The 17,347-nt window shown below is 44.1% G+C and overlaps 2 protein-coding genes across 7 annotated transcripts in view; one reads left to right on the top strand and one right to left on the bottom strand.

The window, feature by feature from the left end:
• The window catches only part of TLN2 (talin 2), a 449,658-nt gene that overhangs the window by 420,273 nt on the left and 12,038 nt on the right, over positions 1 to 17,347 (bottom strand). The window lies entirely within an intron of this gene.
• On the top strand, positions 9,848 to 10,358 carry LOC129013854 (large ribosomal subunit protein eL21-like). The gene has a single exon (XM_054450586.2). The coding sequence runs from the start codon at positions 9,873 to 9,875 to the stop codon at positions 10,356 to 10,358; it is 486 nt and encodes a 161-aa protein (XP_054306561.1). The 5' UTR covers positions 9,848 to 9,872.

Below are 17,347 nucleotides of genomic sequence, written 5' to 3'. Positions count from 1 at the left end.
GTTTTAGACAGGCCAAGGCCTAAGGCAGCACTGTCCAATAGAAATATAATGTGAGCTGTGTATGTGATTTTAAATTTTCCGGTAGCCACGTTTTAAAACAAAAAGAAACATGTGAACTTATTACTTTTAATAATATATTTTATTTAACTCAATATATCTAAAATATTATCATTTCAACATGTAACCAATATAAAAATTAGTGGGATAGTTTATATTCTTTTTTTGTTTGCCAAGCCTTTGAAATCTGGTGTGTATTTTACATTTACAGCACATATCTCAATCTGAATGCTAAATCTTCATCGGAAGTGCTTGATCTTTATTTCGATCTCATAACATTTATAGCTGAAAAAGCTGATTCACATACCCAAGTTATTCCAAATGTAATGTGTAAAAGTTTTCTGTCAGGCCTCTGAGCCCAAGCTAAGCCATCATATCCCCAGTGACCTGCAAGTATACATCCAGATGGCCTGAAGCAACTGAAGATCCACAAAAGAAGTGAAAATAGTCCTAACTGATGACATTCCACCATTGTGATTTGCTTTTGCCCCACCCTAACTGGTCAATGTACTTTGTAATCTCCCCTACCTTTAAGAAGGTTCTTTATAATTCTCCCCACCCTTGAGAATGTACTTTGTGAGATCCATCCCCTGCCAGCAAAACATTGCTCCAAACTCCACCGCCTATCCCAAAACCTATAAGAACTAATGATATTCCAATCACCTTTTGCTGACTCTGTTTTCGGACTCATCCCGCCTGCACCCAGGTGAAATAAACAGCCTTGTTGTTCACACAAAGCCTGTTTGGTGGTCTCTTCATACGGACACATGAGACATTTTCCAATAACTAGTTTTAAATTTGAATAAAATAAAATCAGAAATTCAGCTCCCCAGTCCCACCAGCCACAATTCAAGTGTTCAATAACCATTCTGGGCAGTGACGACAGAGGTCTAAGGATTTCTCTTTCCAAGTTATTCCACACCAAATGCTTTCCTTTCTTAATTATCAGAAGCTATAAGAGCAACTCAAAGGACAAAATCATGAGGGATTTGTGTTGATTCTAGAACAGTCTACCATTGCAATGTTGTGTCTTAAGGATGAGTGGGACTGTACCAGGCACAACTGGGAGAGAGGACTCACCAAGAGAAAGCGGGGGAGGCAGATTCCCAGAGCCCCCACTGTGGGTCAACCACTGCACCCAGCATACAACATCCACTGAACCATTTGGTCTCTACCATCTTGTAGGTGACATATTAAGTGGATTTAGTAGATACAGAATCTGAGATTAGTCACAATGGGAATTTGTCCACAGCTATTCCCAGGGAGACCCTTCCTTCCTCAGCTTGCCACATCAGGATCCAAGGATAAGCGGGGAAAAAGCAACGTGTGTCCTCTCTACATTAAATACCAGGTAGAACTTAAGACAGGCCAGGGGGCAAGCGACCAGAGGTGGCAAAGCCAAGCACTCGGACAACCACGCCCTGGTCTGAAAGTGAATGTGGGATGGGAAAAGGGACCAGAGCGGTAAAAGGGAGGGGAAGGCCTGACAAGCCTAGCTTTTACATTTCTGTCCCAATGAATACATAATTCCTCCAATGGTGCTACTTCAATGCCCCCTGATCCATAGGCACTGTTGTGGCTGAGAGTCAAGTAGAGTACGTAATCTCTACCACCAGAGCTTGTAGCCCTCAGAAGCTTTTCTTAGCTCTAAATTCACAAACTTCCTTGCAGACTCGGTTCAGTTCTTCCTGAACTCAGATGTAAAGTATGAGGTTCCCACAGGAGGGCTGAATCAGGCAGGGAAAACAATTTTCTGATCCAGTAATTGAAGGGTGAATCAAGTAACTGAAGCAGTATCTGAAAGGGCATTTCTATATGTGAACACTGTCATTTAACTCAAAGTTTCTTGGAAAGTCCTTAATAAGGACACGGTAAAGCAATTTTCTAAGCTGCTTCTGGCATGAGAGGAAGCATAATACGCTTGGTCTAAAAAGCATGTAAAGCCTTACCGCTTCCTCTAGAGATAGCCCAGAAAAGAAGCCGATGAGGAAACAAAGATTTTTCCCTGATTCTTACTGGAGAGCAAAGAAGGGACAAAGATGCTGAAGGAAGCACGCTGGAGAGGGTGACAGGCAAATTAAATGACTTAAATAAAATTATAGAGGCAGAATAAGCCAGATAGGAAGAGCAAGGACTAGACAACTATCAGATGCAGAATTGTCCCCAGAGACCTTCATGCCTTGGGGAGGAGGAGGTGACCTTGCCAAAGGGTGCCCCAACACCTGATGCCATCTCCACAGCACTCCCCGACGTCAGCTCCAAAAGCTGCTCTGTAACTCGATGATCTGCGGAATAGATCTGTTAGGCTTCTGAGCCACTGGGCACTGCTGGCCAGGATGTTCTGGAGATAGGAAGAGGAGAACTGGCAGCTTGGGGAAATGGGAAGGGGAACAGAGCCCCCATGCCATGGCATCACAGTGCTCCAGTCCAGCTCCTCATTTTTCAGGTGAGAATCCTGAGGCCAGCAAGGGGAGGTAATTATCAAAGGTCAACACCCTTATTGCAGGCAGAGCCCGGTCTTCTAGGAGCCTTCATGAGCTCAGAGCAAGCCTTGAATTCCAAGACATTCAAGCCACCCTCCTCTGGGCAAAGGGGCAGGGCGGCTCCTGTCAGGCCAAATGCTAAATAAGCCTCTCTCACAATGGCTTGAGAGTCATCTCTTTGATATGTAACATCAAGGAAGATAATGCTATATTCTGGGCAGGAAATGAGCCTAACTTCAGCTGTCACCTGACTCCAAATTGCAAACCCTACTTCCAGCCTCAAAGATACGACAAATTTAGCAATTTAATCTTGAAAACATAAATAAAATGAGTTGTATCTACTTAGCTACACAAAAGAGCAATATTTCTTTCCCTTTTTGCAATTCCTTTAGCAGATTGCCTGTGATACACATCACTTCTGGCTTAAAGCTTAGCCAATAATAAGATTGTGTTCTTTCTCTTCTACCTTTGTGGAGAGGTTTTCTGGACTGAAGAGGGGTTTTGTTTTTAATTAATTAATCTACTTACTTATTGTTTGAGATAGAGTCTTGCTCTGTTACCCAGGTTGGAATACAGTGGCAATCACAGTTCAATGCACCCTTGACCTCCTGGGCTTAAGCGATCCTCCTGCCTCAGCTTCCCGAGTAGCTGGGACTACAGGCATGTGCCACCATGCCTGGTGAATTTTTGTAATTTTTGTAGAGACAGGGTCTCCCCATGTTCCCCTGGGTGGTCTCAGACTCCTAAGTTCAAGCGATCCTCCCACTTTGGCCTCCCAAAATGCTGGGATTACAGGCATGAGCCACTGTGCCCAGCCAACTTTGTTTTTAATTTATATTTCCCCAACATTCTTCACAGAATCATCCCAGCTTCCACCCAGACCTGACTCCCTTTAAATTAGTTTTGAGCCAATTACATCTTCAACTAAAATAGGGTCCCTTTAAGTTTTATGATGTGATTTACTGCATGGACATGGAGGGCCACCCCCCACAACTCAGAGATCCTAAAACTTGACACGTGGACCTCTGAACGTAGCTTAGTGACAATCTCTCAGCCTCACACACTGCAAAGACCACAAATTCCAAACAGAGGAAACAGTCCCAGCGACCGTGAGCCCACTGGCCCAACCCTTGGAACATACTGTTCCCTGTGCCAGGAGCACCTGGCAGCGGGCCCCTTCCTCTGGGTCACCCCAGCAGAGCGGGACTCCTGTTTTGTTGGGCTGCTGTTTCCCCAGAATGGGGCAGCAAGCAGGAGTTGAATGAATGGGCACTGTTAGCTGTCCTCTTTCCCCTCAAAGTCAAAGTAAATCCTATCTCAACATTTAGTTTGTTTCAGTTGGAATCATTTGTTCCACCAGGAAATGTTTCTTAAACAGAGAGCTCTATTTCAACTGTTACAATGAAAAAGTCCTTTCAGCAGCAGAATGTTCATCAAATATTTTGGCTATCATGCAGCCAGCTGAACACAGGTGAAAAACATCCACATGCATGTCTCAGCCCTGCCACTTGCTACACTTCCTCAGAAGAAACTTGCACGGCTGTCAGTCAGTTCGGGCACCTCTCCTACCCTTTCCTCCCAGAAATCTGTCCATCTCTGTCCCTAACAGGAACATGACTATCAAAGGCATCCTTGACACAGTGGCTCACGCCTGTAATCCAGCACTTTGGGAGACTGAGGTGGGCAGATCACCTGAGGTCAGGAGTTTGAGACCAGCCTGGCCAACATGGTGAAACCCCATCTCTACTAAAAATACAAAAATTAGCAGGGCATGGTGGTGCGCGCCTGTAATCCCAGCTACTTGGGGGGCTGAGGCAGAATTGCTTGAACCTGGGAGGCAGAGGTTGCAGTGAGCCGAGATCACGCCATTGCACTCCAGCCTGGGCAGCAAGAGCAAAACTCCATCTCAATAATAAATAAATAATTAAATAAATAATAAATAAATAAATAAAAACTTTAAAAGGCATCCTTGAGAGGAAAAATTCTTTTATTTACTCCTCCTTGGGTCACAACCAGAGTCTGCTTTTACAGCCAAGTTGGAGGTAGACTCGAGGGTTCCGTCCAGCCAGACCTTGGAGCTGTCATTAATTATTACTAAGCACTAGTGGAAATCTAACTTTATTTACCCCCATCAACTTGGCTTGTGTTACCAGGACAAGGAGGCAACCAAACATAAAATGCTTTGGGAAATGACCCACTAGACTGAACGTCCAAATCACTTTTGCTGTTACATACTGTATGACAGCGGTTCTCAAACCTCTGTGTGCAGAACACCCCTGAGAACTTGTTAAAACAATGGTTCCTGAGCCCCAGCCCAGAGCGTATGGTTCAGTAGGTTGGGGGCGAGGTTGGAGAATTTGCATTTGTAGTAAGTTCCCAGGTGATACTGCTGCTGCCACTGGTCCTGAACTACACTTTGAGGAGCCTGCTGAACACAGCACCTCAGCCGCTACTTGAAGGACAAACTAGCTTCTTACTGGATTCAGTGGCAAGATTAAGCCCACCGGTTCTCAAACACAATCCCCTTGGAACACTAGTGCTCTACCACTGAAATCAAAGCATAGGCTCACTCTCCTCCCCCACATTCTCAAATCAAATTAAACCTCAAATTAAACCACTTACTTGCTCCTACTATCATCTAAAAGGATTTAATTTCTCAAATTATATATATATACATTTTTTTTTGCTAACACTTCACTGAGTTCAACCAATATGACATATGATTATGAAGTTGTAATGGCCTGGCTGCCACAGCCAAAACCACATGGAAAGACACCAAAATTCAGTGCACTTGGCCTCTAGCTCAAGTTCAACTTCCCAAGGCAATCTCCCTTGACCACTGCAGCCGGATGGCTCCAATCATTTACCCTCAGACTGCCAGATAAATAAAGGGCTTGGTTCCTGCCTTCAAAACTCAATCTAGCGGACAAAGATAAAATAGGCATACACATTAAACCATTTTTAACCAAGACAATGTGTAATCTATTGCTGAACTGTGCAACAAAAACGTCAAAGGCTTCAGATTTTCTGCACAAGCAATCTGGTGTTTCATCACAGAAAATGCCTCTATCCACCCTATGCCTCTGCAATGGAGTCCTTTCAGATCCCCTACTCATGCTACAAGAATCGCTGAAAAGTTTCAGCCTTTCTAAAATTTAATTTTAAAAACTTAGTGTGCACCTGTCCCCGCAGACCTTGGCAATAGCATATAAATTCACGCCATGACTTTGAACACAAACATCCTGCCACTTACAGTGCAGAGGTTTTCCCTGTTCTGTGTTCCGTAGGTCGCTCTATCTGGTGCGTCAAGCCAAGAGAAACAGCTGGGTATAGCATCCCCAACGATAGGGATATTTACTGGCTTGAGATTTTTCTTTCCTGATCTTTATGCCTTGTACATTTCAGATGGACTAGCAATAAAACCCACTATGTTAGCTTGGGGGTGGGGGCAGGGCCAGCACATCTGGATCCAATCATTGTAATTTTACATTCTTAGCATCTTCCAAGGCAGCAGAGCACAAGGGGCAGTGCATGGACTAAATAAGATCCCTGGATTCTGATCAGGCTTTATATCTAACCCCATGTGTCACCTTGGGCAGGGCACTAACCTCATGAGGGCTCAGTTTTCTAAAGAGCCTTCCAAGACCAGGATACCAGTGCTAACTAGCAATACGATTCAAGTGTTGATGAACTTATAATGACTTTCCCTTTTCCACTTGATTTTACCTGCAAAGATTTCAATTCTCCCTGGAGGAGACATTGGCATTGTTCATTTTTCTCAAGGGCACATCACTCCCTTTTCCCCTCCTCCCTATCCTCCACTCTCCCAAGCCTGGCAGTCTCTCCACTTCTCTAGTTCAGCTTCTCCAAACAGGGGCTGTGATGAGAAAGAGCCCCCAGAAGAGTTTCCCAAATTGGCACTGAGTTCTCTCCAACTAATGTCTAGCACAGCAGGCCTTTAGTTCCTCAAATAAGCTTCTAATTGTCTTTTCGGAAATGTGCACGGACGCTTATTTCAAGCCATTTGGCAAGTGACTCGCAGGGTATTTCCTCTGACATTGTGCTTAGAGAAGGAGGATTTAAGAGTCTAGGGGAGCATTAGAAAAACTGTACTCCATCTGATCCTGCCCTTGGACAAAAATATAACAACTTTTTCAGGGACCCACTGCTGGTATGATGTAAACCTCCACAGATCTTCAACAACTCAAAGTTGCTGACTCTTACATTTGAATGTAAGTCTTTACCCAGGGACAGGATGAAGGTGTCCTGACAGAGTTAATGGATGTCAAGAATTGTGACACATTTGGGTGGTCCCAGTCGTGCCAAAAAATACATGCTCCTGTCTCCCTGGGCATCATTCTTCCAGGGTCAACATTAACAGAAGGACAGCTAGCACCCTGCCATCAGAGATGACGAAAGACCACAGGGTCAAGAGGATTTGAGTAGAGCACTCAATTTGGAGACAGAAACTTAAGTTCAAATCCCAGACCTCCATCTCTTCCAATTCCTCAAAAAGGTTATCAGCCCTTGTTACCACCACCTTACTGGTTTCAAATGTTGACAGGTGTCCCAGTCCTCTAGGCAAGCCTTTCCCCAAATTTAGTATGCATACAAGTTCACCTCGGGATCTGATTAACATGAAGATTCTGAGTCCGTAGGTCTGGATTAACTTAAGATTCTGCATTTCCAACAAGTTTCCAGGTGATGCTGACATTGCTGGTCCACAGACCAATTTTAAATCGCAGGGACAAAGAGACTTATGATCTCACCCAGTGTTTCCCAAATGTCCCTGGTAAGAATTACATGGGCTAACTGTTAAATACGCCAGAGTATGCCCAGCGAGCTGTGTAAATTTACTTTGAGTTAGTACTCAGATGAATCTTATCATCAGAGAAGTCTGGGAAACCCTGAACTAGTTCATCCACATCCCTCTTCTAAAGTTCCCACACAACCCGTGGGTCCCCTTGTCTCCTTTCCATTTTTCTCTTTAGTTAACTTAAAATCTAATAGCCTAGCCCCTGCTTCTAGGGCCCCCATTTTGAGAGATGAATAATCTCCCAAACTTTTACAAGTTCTGGCGTACTTGAAAAATTACCATGTCAGTAGGGCCTAAGTCCTGGCAGACCCAGAGGAATGGAGAGAGGACTAAAGGCATCATTCACTATCTCAGCTCACCTGTTAGCGTAATTCAGCTCCCTGACTAGAAAGCTCTGCTCCAACCTCAACCTCAATGGGCAAAACCCCGCAGAGCCCTCCAATATATCTCCCCATTGTTAAGATGACCCAAAAGAAAAAAATATATATATCAAACTTCTATCCTGAGGTTGCCTACAAGGGCCAATGCAGCATGGGAACAAAACACACACACACACACACACACACACACACATCCATTACTCACACTCTCTAAGGAGGAATAACATCTAATTACCATGTGCCCAGGAGTATGAACTATCTGTTTTACATCCATCATCTACTAAATCCTTGCAGTAACTTCATTACTTGGGGATGATGTACACGTTTTACTCATGAGGACACTAAGGCTTACAGTGGTTAGGTGACTTGTCCAAGGTCACACTAAATTATGGCCACTATGTGGTGGGTTCCCACATCAGCATGTTTGTGACCTTTGCAGCATTCATCCCTCTTTGGTTTGTTTTAATGCCTCGGTCCACACATACGCTTCCAGACTGTGCTATCCATGAGGACAGGGCTCAGGTCTGTTTTGTTTCAGGCTGTATCCACCATGCACTTGGTAGACACCCAGAAAAAGATGTGTCAAACTGATGAATGACTCCAAAGCCAGGGCTCTTCTACAAGAATAGGCTGCTTCCACAACCACAGCAAGCACATGGATGTACCCTGGTTTAAAAGACTCCCAAACTATAAAACATGAATTTACAAGATACACTATGCATTGGAGAATGCACAGTGGAAGGGCACTGGCCTAGGAGTCAGAAGACCAAAGGACTCTCCTCCCACTTACGCAACCTTATCATCATACTTGAACAAGCCCCTTCGCTCTCTGCACCTCGGCTTCTTCATCAATCTGATGGTTTAATTCATCCCCCAAACCTCTGTGAACTCCCACACGTGCCAGATGTGGTTCTAAGAAAGAAATGACTAAGAGTAATGGATAAGAGGCTGCGCCCATCCCTCAGTAGCCCTGCACCAATTCCACTCTACCCAGCCCACTAAGCACTAACGGAGAGAATGCACAAAGAACAGTTTTCAAACAAGTATGAAATAGAGAGGGGTCCTTGAGGGAATACCTGCTTCACAAAAGGAATCTTTACTTTGCAAACTAATTCACAAAAAGCATGGCTAAAGTGACAACTTCCCCGATACCTTTTTTTAAATCAGGTTTATTAAAGTATAATTATGTAGAGTAAAATTCATCCTTTTTAGGGATACAGTTCTATAAATTTTGACAAATGCATGTAAATCTTGCTGCAGTTTTTAAAGTACTTTATTTATCTCTAACTTTTCAAGAATACATTATATAAAATGTTGTGAGTATATATGACCCAAAGACACAAAATTAACTTTAGCTCCCCTTTTTTTTTTTCTTCTTTTCTTTTTGAGATGGAGTCTCGCTCTGTCGCCCAAGGTGGAGTGCAATGGCACGATCTCGGCTCACTGCAACCTCCGTCTCCCGGGTTCAAGCAGTTCTCCCGCCTCAGCCTCCTGAGTAGCTGGGATTACAGGCGCGCACCACCACGCCTGGCTAATTTTTGTATTTTTAGTAGAGACGGGGTTTTACCATGTTGGTCAGGCTGGTCTTGAACTCCTGACTTCGTGATCCACCTGCCTCGGCCTCCCAAAGTACTGGGATCACAGGCGTGAGCCACTGCGCCTGGCCCTAGCTCCCATTTCTAAAAGTAAAGGTTCCTCATTTTCCCAGAAGGAGGAACATAGAACTAAAAATCTTGTCTTTAGGGGGAAAAAATTCATTTGTGGAAACATCTGCAAAGCACGGAACTTAGAATACCAAGATCTATTACACTGGTCAAGACAACTGAATCTCTTCTATTAATAAAGTATCTCCTCCTAACCCTCCCCCTCCCATATGAAAGCATTTACCAATTTTTGAAATATGCATGCAGAGTCCAAGAATATACATATATTTCAACCATGGTCATTCCTAACTATCTGTGCAGTTTAAAACCACAAAGCCTCCTTGAATTAACTCCAAAAATCTAAAATATATTTCACATACTATTAATGCTCCAAAGGAATTTACTTTGACAACGAACATAACTTTATAAAAGGCTATCTTAAAATGAATTGCACCTTTCGGCTGGAACCGCCATCTTCCAGTAATTCGCCAAAATGACGAACACAAAGGGAAAGAGGAGAGGCACCCGATATATGTTCTCTAGTCCTTATAGAAAACATGGAGTTGTTCCTTTGGCCACATATATGGGAATCTATAAGAAAGGTGATATTGTAGACATCAAGGGAATGGGTACTGTTCAAAAAGGAATGCCCCACAAGTGTTACCATGGCAAAACTGGAAGAGTCTACAGTGTTACCCAGCACGCTGTTGGCATTGTGATAAACAAACAAGTTAAGGGCAAGATTCTTGCCAAGAGAATTAATGTGCGTATTGAGCACATCAAGCACTCTAAGAGCCGAGATAGCTTCCTGAAACGCGTGAAGGAAAATGATCAGAAAAAGAAAGAAGCCAAAGAGAAAGGCACCTGGGTTCAACTAAAGCGCCAGCCTGCTCCACCCAGAGAAGCACACTTTGTGAGAACCAACGGGAAGGAGCCTGAGCTGCTGGAACCTATTCCCTATGAATTCATGGCATTATAGGTGTTTAAAAAAAAAAAAAAAAAAAGGACCTCTGGGCTACAAAAAAAAAAATAATAAAATAAAATGAATTGCATGAGTTTTTATAAAAAATGAGAAGGGGAATGGTTATTCAAATAGAAAGCTAACAATCTATTAAGATTACATCTCTGTTGCAGAATGAGACCCTGTAACAGCCAGAAAAAAATGGAAACAAATGCCAATATAAACAATCTAACAGTATTTATAACCCTACTGTGTGACTGGCTTCTGGTAAAAAGCAGGACTGATTTCCAAACCCTAGTTCAGTGACATTTAAACTTCAGTATACCTAAGGATATTTTGATTATAAAAACTACAAGGCGCGGTGGCTGACACCTGTAATCCCAGCACTTTGGGAGGCTGAGGCAGGCGGAAGGCTTGAGCTCAGGAGTTAGAGACTGGCCACGAGCAACATGGCCAGTCTCTACAAAAAAAATCCCAAACAGTCAGTCATGGTGGCGCCACCTGTGGTCCCAGCTACTTAGGAGGCTGAAGCAGGAGAATCACTTGAACCTGGAGGGCAGAGGTTACAGTGAGCAGAGATCACACCACTGCATTCCAACCTGGGAGACAGAGTGAGACCCTGTCCCAAAAAAATAAATAAATAAATAAGTAAAAATAAGGGCCAGGCATGCTGGCTGTCACCTGTAATCCCAGCACTTTGGGAGGCCAAGGCAGGAGGATTGTTTGAGCTCAGGAGTTCAAGAACAGCCTGGGCAACAAAGCAAGACCTAGTCTCTACAAATTAAAAAAAAGAAGAAGAAGAAAAGAAAACGACAAGTTCTTGGACCATACAGTTAATTTGGACCACCAAATTAAAATCTCCAGGTATTGGGCAGTTACAATACTTAACCTTAATCACAGGTAATACTGATGGTGGTGATCCAAAGACTACACTCTAAGAAACACAACCCTAGCTAAGAGACCATGTCTTTTACTATATAATCACTACAATAAAGTTAATATGGTGAAATAATTTGGATATTGGTCCTGAATATGGGTTAGAATCTACAGGCTAGTGGCCAAAGCTTATAAATAGTCTCATTATTCAGAGAGACAGTCATTGTAATATCAAAAGCTGAACTATACAGTGACAATATTGCATTAATATTGGGCTGCTTGCTCTAAGTGTGGTCCCCTGACCAGCAGCTCAGAATTTTGTGGGCCCATCTTAGACTTGCTAAAAGAAAATCTCTGGGGCTGGGGCCCAGGCATCCCTGTTTTAAAAAATTTATAGAGGTGTTTCTTCTGCACTGTGCATGCTCGAACACACTTTAGTTAATACAAACACATTTTATAACAATAACAATAAATACTTAATAATCACTTTTTTTTCTTGCCTTGTTTTGATAAGGCACGCAGTGACTTATATAAGGCCACACCCTCTCAGTTTATCTCCCACCCGCCACTCCACTGTGGTACAAGGTACATCTGTGTAGCACAGAAAGTTCAAGCCAGATTTATTTTCCACTAACTGAGGGACAATTAGCATGGTGTGGGCAGACAAAGAGCTCAGACCTTGCTCACAACTATGGTGGCAGGGGTACTGTACAAGACAATCCCCTTGGGCTCTAAGGTTCGAAATGCCCCCGACTCCTGTGGGCACCTTTTTCTTTTATCCTTATTATTTATTTATTTATTTATTTATTTATTTATTTTGAGACAGAGTCTCACTCTCTCACTCTGTTGTCCAGGCTGGAGTACTGTGGTATGATCTCAGCTCACCACAACCTCTGCCTCCTGGGTTCAAGCGATTCTCATGCCTCAGCCTCTGAAGTAGCTGGGATTAGAGGTGCCTGCCACAACACCAGCTAATTTTTGTATTTTAGTAGAGATGAGGTTTCTCCATGTTGGCCAGGCTGGTCTTGAACTCCTGAACTCAAGTGATCCACCCACCTTAACCTCCCAAAATGTTGGGATTACAGGCATGAGCCATTGCGCCCAGCCCAGTAAGCACCTTTCCATGACATCTCCTAGGGATGCTGATGCAAGCCAGCTAACAAAAATCAAATGAAAACTTGGTGGTGATGGTGGTTTTTCCCCTCTAAATTATGTCCAAGATAGGGTACATTTGTTCTCATATCTTTGAATTCATTGAAATATCCGGGGGAAACAATAAAAATATGTATTCTGTGGTTGCAACCTGAGCTTCTGATTCAGATAGGGCCTCCCAAATCTGTATTTTTAATGAGTTGCCTAGGAGATTCTTATGCATATCAAGGTTTGAGACTCACTGGTATTACAGGGAGAAACCTATGATACTGAGGAGATCTGAGCTTCCGTCAAATTTACCTACTATTTAGTATATAAGCCTTGCCACATCTTAGCTTCCTCAAAGTAGTAATAATAATACCTCACAGGATTATGATAGTAATCAATGTGCAAGGCCTTAATAAAAGGTAAAATCAACAAAATCACCAGGTGCAGAATTCCACAATTAAGGGAACTGTGGAATTCTGCACCTGCTGGCTTTGTTGACTTTACTTAAGGGAATTCCACAATTAGGGTCCCTTGGCCTGTAAAGGTAACTTCACTAACAAGCATTCCATGTCAGATGCAGATTCTGAGACAGAAGGCAGTCTGACAATTTGTGTTACAGGTTGAACTGTGCCTCCCATCCCAAAAAATATGTTAAAGTCCAATGCTCTAGAACCTCAGAATGGGACCTTATTTGGAGATAGGGTCTTTACAGAGAGAATCAAGTTGAAATGAGATCATTAGGGTGTCCCTAATTCAATATGATTGTTGTCCTCATAAAAAGTGGAAATTTGAACACAGAAACAGACACAACAGGATAGAGGTGAAGGAGACAGGGCTTACAGATCAGACTGAGGACTAGCTAAGACACAGCCAGGGTGAAAGCAACTTTCAGTTGGACATGCCCACGAATACGCCATGTCAATTTACCATTGCCATGGCAACACCTGGGAGTTACCATCCCTTTCCACGCAATGATCCAATGACCCAAAAGTTACTACCCCTTCCCTAGAAATTTCTGCATAAGTCACTCCTTAATCTGCATTTTATTAAAAGTGGATATAAATATGACTGCAAAACTGCCCTGAGCTGCTATTGTCAGCACTCTGCCTGTGGGGTAGCGCTACTCTGCAGGAGCAGGCACAGAGCTGTCGCACTGCCAAAGCTGTAACACTGCTGCTTCAACAAAGCTGCTTTCCTCTACCTCTAGCTGGCCCTTGAATTCTTTCCTGGGCAAAGCCAAGAACCCTCATGGACTAAGCCCCACTTTGGGGCTCATCTGCCCTGCATCAGAGGGATGACAATGAAGAGACAGGGAGAAGATGTCCTTCTACAAGAAATGCAGAGAGGCATGGAACAGGCTCCCCCTCACAGTCCTCAGAAGGAATAAACCCTTGCTCTTAGACTTCTAGCTTCCAGAACGGACACAGTAAATTTCTATGATCCCAGCCACCCAGTATGTGGTACTTTGTTACAGCAGCTCCAGAAAACTAATACAATCCGTCAGCTTCCAATTCAAGAGAAAAATGCCCTTCTCCTGTCCCTATGGTTAGGCATACGGCCACCTGATGCTTCTCGGATTCCCCAGGGCTTGCTCTAGGCCCTTCACCAGGCACATTCATAAAGCTCCATCTAAACAACTTCTGAGGTTCATCAAAGAGCCAGCTCAGTGCGACAAGGCATTGCTGCAGGCTCCACTGGGCCGTCTCCAGCCTATAGCTACTGTCACAAGATCAGGGCACTCAAACATGTGACAAGTTCACCAGCAAAAACCAGCCAACAATTTACCATCCTTTATTACTGTTAAAATCCATCCCTGCACAGCCAGCTTGTACCCTTCTGCTCCTTCTGTCAGAGCAGCACTCAAGCCAGCTTCTGGTTCCCCACCAGCTTCTCCAAGAGCTGGTTAAACCCAAACCCCACCCCAGAGCCAGTCTCAGCCTCACCTAGGGACCCTAATCAAGAGGACTCATAAAAGCCCTCAGAGAGGTGACTTCCTCACACTAAATGCAGCTTTCATTCTCACCTAAGTAGGACAAAACACATTGGGAAAATGCCAGAAAATTAAATTACCCCAAAGAAAATAAAAAGCCCTTTCTGTATGCATTTTAAATGGAGCCCTACAGGGTCTTAGAAACCAGAAGCGGTGCAGGAGTGAGAAGCAAACTGCAACCCAGTCAGTTGAGATGGGTGTTGTGTCTCAGAAAGGAGTCGGGTCTGTCAAGTGTACATGGCCAGCAGGCATGTGCCCTGCAGGGTGCCTGTCCCCAGTCTCCTGGCTGCCTTGACCCTCTATGGGAAATCCTCCTAGGATCCTCCCTAGGGCTCCCGATTCAGTTTAGTGACTCAGGTGGGGTTTAGGAACTAGCAGTTTTAATAAGCTTCCCTAGAGATTCTGAAGCGTACCCAGGGCTAAGAACCGCAACCCTGAATTACAGACAGGTTCCAACAGCACATCCCAAGAAAAGGAGGAAGCAGGGTTCTAGGGCCAGCTTTGTCAAGCGTCACACCCTTCTGAGCTTCAGTTCTTTCCCTGTCAAAGGGAGACACCCACCTACAACCATTCCAACCACCTTTCTTTAAAATAAAATAAATACTGACAATAAAAGTAAACTTCCCTCGAGTTACTGAGTTGTCCCACACAGACATCTGCCCTGTCTTCCTGGGTGTACTAAACATCCTGTCTTCTTGGGTGTACCAAACCTAACTGCTCTGTGACTGCACCTCAGGCTGCCCTTGGCTGATGTCTTACCCACAGGGCAAGCTCCTTTAACTCCATCAGGGAGAGCCTAGGAGTGACAGGTGTTGAGTCCAGTAGAGAGCCTTCAAGGAGAAAATTAAGCCTCTTAAAGTACTCTCCATGTAATCTCCCAAACCCAGGAATAATCCACGCCCCCCTTGGAAGATCCGCCATGCATGACCTCGGGCTACACTTGGGAAATAGCCTCACTTACATGAAACTAGGACTTAGGTGCGGTGCCAAGTAATTAAATGGACTATATTGAAGCAATGCAAATGAAGAAAGAAGAGAGATTTAATTTAAACACAGGACGAGAATGCTTTGGGGATCTTTTAACCTGGGTGTCTGAAAGCAGCGCAGAGAGGGCCCACTGAACTCCCCAATGAGCTCAAATGCTTAGGAGAAGAAGGAGACATCTCCCCCTGTGAAGAAGTGGACTCTGGGGATGAGTGATTCACCAAAACAAGTCACCAGAACATTAAGGTCCATGACAAACACTTCAGACAAATCCATTTATCATCTTCAACCCAGCGACAAAGTTGCCAAGTAGACTGCTTAAGTGCCCCCTTCAGAGATAAAGATGAGAACTGCAACCATTTGTCTCCATCCAGCTGTCCTCTGCAGGTGCCTTCCATCACTCAACAAGTATTTAACAAGGATGTGCTTTCTTCATTCACTACTTGAACCCCTAACTCTCAACACATGACCTAAAAATACTGCACCATGAGACACTGCTTTCCACTTCAACATTATGCTCTTCCTTAGCTCAAGTCTGGAAAAGACTTCCATTCCCTCATCCAAGGCTAACCTCTAACCAGCAAGTTTCCTTCATCAATCATTAAGAATTTTTTGTCGAGTACCTATCATGTGCCAGGCATTCTTGTAGGCACTTGGGGATATAGCAGCAGAGATGATTTCTCTTCTGGAGCTTATATTCTAAATGCAGTGAGATAGACAATAAGTGAGTCCTGTATGTAATATCAGGGAATAATAAATGATAGAAAAATAAGGAAGAAGCATTGAGAACAGGGGCCAGGGGATGCCAGCGTGACCTCGTAAGAGGTGATCCTGGAGCAGATTCCTAATGAAGAGAAAGGTGAGAGAGCGCCCCCAACTTTAAGCCAGGAAGAAACATCCAGCAAGAAGCCTGGAGCTGGAGAAGCCAGGGGGTAGGAGAACCAGGTTGTGACATGGAAGCCAGTGGAAGGGTTCCAAAGAGAAAGCAATGACCTGGCCAAATGCTGAGGAGAGCCTGTAGAAGATGACAACTAAAGAGTTAGCCACTGGATTGTACCACATGGGTATTGCCACTACCTTAATAAAAGTGTGGTTCTGGGAGGGGCACAGGGGCTCATGCCTGTAATCCCAACACTTCGGGAGGCCAAGGCAGGCAGATCACTTGAACCCAGGAGTTTGAAACCAGCCTGGGCAACATGGCAAAACAAAAAACAAAAATTGGCAAAAAGCCAGATTGGAGTGAGTTCAAGAAAGAATGAGAGAGCAGGAAATGGTGTCAGCAAGTATGACAGTTCTTTCAAATATTTTTACTATGAAGGGCATGTAGAGGAATGGAAGAACAGCACACTAGGACACAGGGTCAAGAGTATTTTCTTCTTGCTGGTTTTTTTTTTCCTCTCTTTTTTTTTTGAGATGGAGTCTCGCTTTGTCGCACGATCTCGGCTCACTGCAACCTCTGCCTCCTGGGTTCAAGCAATTCTCCTGTCTCAGCCTCCCGAGTAGCTGGGACTACAGGCGCACACCACCATGCCCAGCCAATTTTTGTGTTTTTAGTAGAGACGGGGTTTCACCATGTTGGTCAGGCTGGTCTCGAACTCCTGACCTCGTGATCCGCCCACCTCAGCCTCCCAAAGTGCTGGGATTACGCGTGAGGGACCGCACCCAGACTGCTGTTTTTTTCCTTCAGATGACAGGTACTACTGCATGTTTCTGATGGGGACTATCCATCAGAGTGGGAAACTGATGATGCAAAAGGGAAAGGAGATAGCTGCATGTATGAAAGCCAAGAGAGGACAGGATCTCATTCACACGTGTGTGCTGGTAGGTTAGTAAGTTTAGTATAGGAAGATGATGAAAGTAGCTTCTAATTGCTTCTTCTCTCAGTGAAATAAGCCAGGTCATCAGCTGAGAAGTAGGTATAGAAACATAGTGGACCTGAAAGTGTCAAGAGTCCCCTTGAGGTTTGTGGCCATAAATTAAAAGCAAGACAATGCAGAGAGATATGTGTTTTCTCTAG

This window comes from Pongo pygmaeus, chromosome 16 (assembly GCF_028885625.2).
Source record: "Pongo pygmaeus isolate AG05252 chromosome 16, NHGRI_mPonPyg2-v2.0_pri, whole genome shotgun sequence".
Classification (NCBI taxonomy): Eukaryota; Metazoa; Chordata; class Mammalia; order Primates; family Hominidae; genus Pongo; species Pongo pygmaeus.
This window is presented reverse-complemented; position numbering and strand designations above follow the sequence as displayed.

Bases quoted from the DNA above. Each gene is read 5' to 3' on its own strand.
- LOC129013854 (XM_054450586.2), top strand. From the start codon at position 9,873: ATGACGAACACAAAGGGAAAGAGGAGAGGCACCCGATATATGTTCTCT.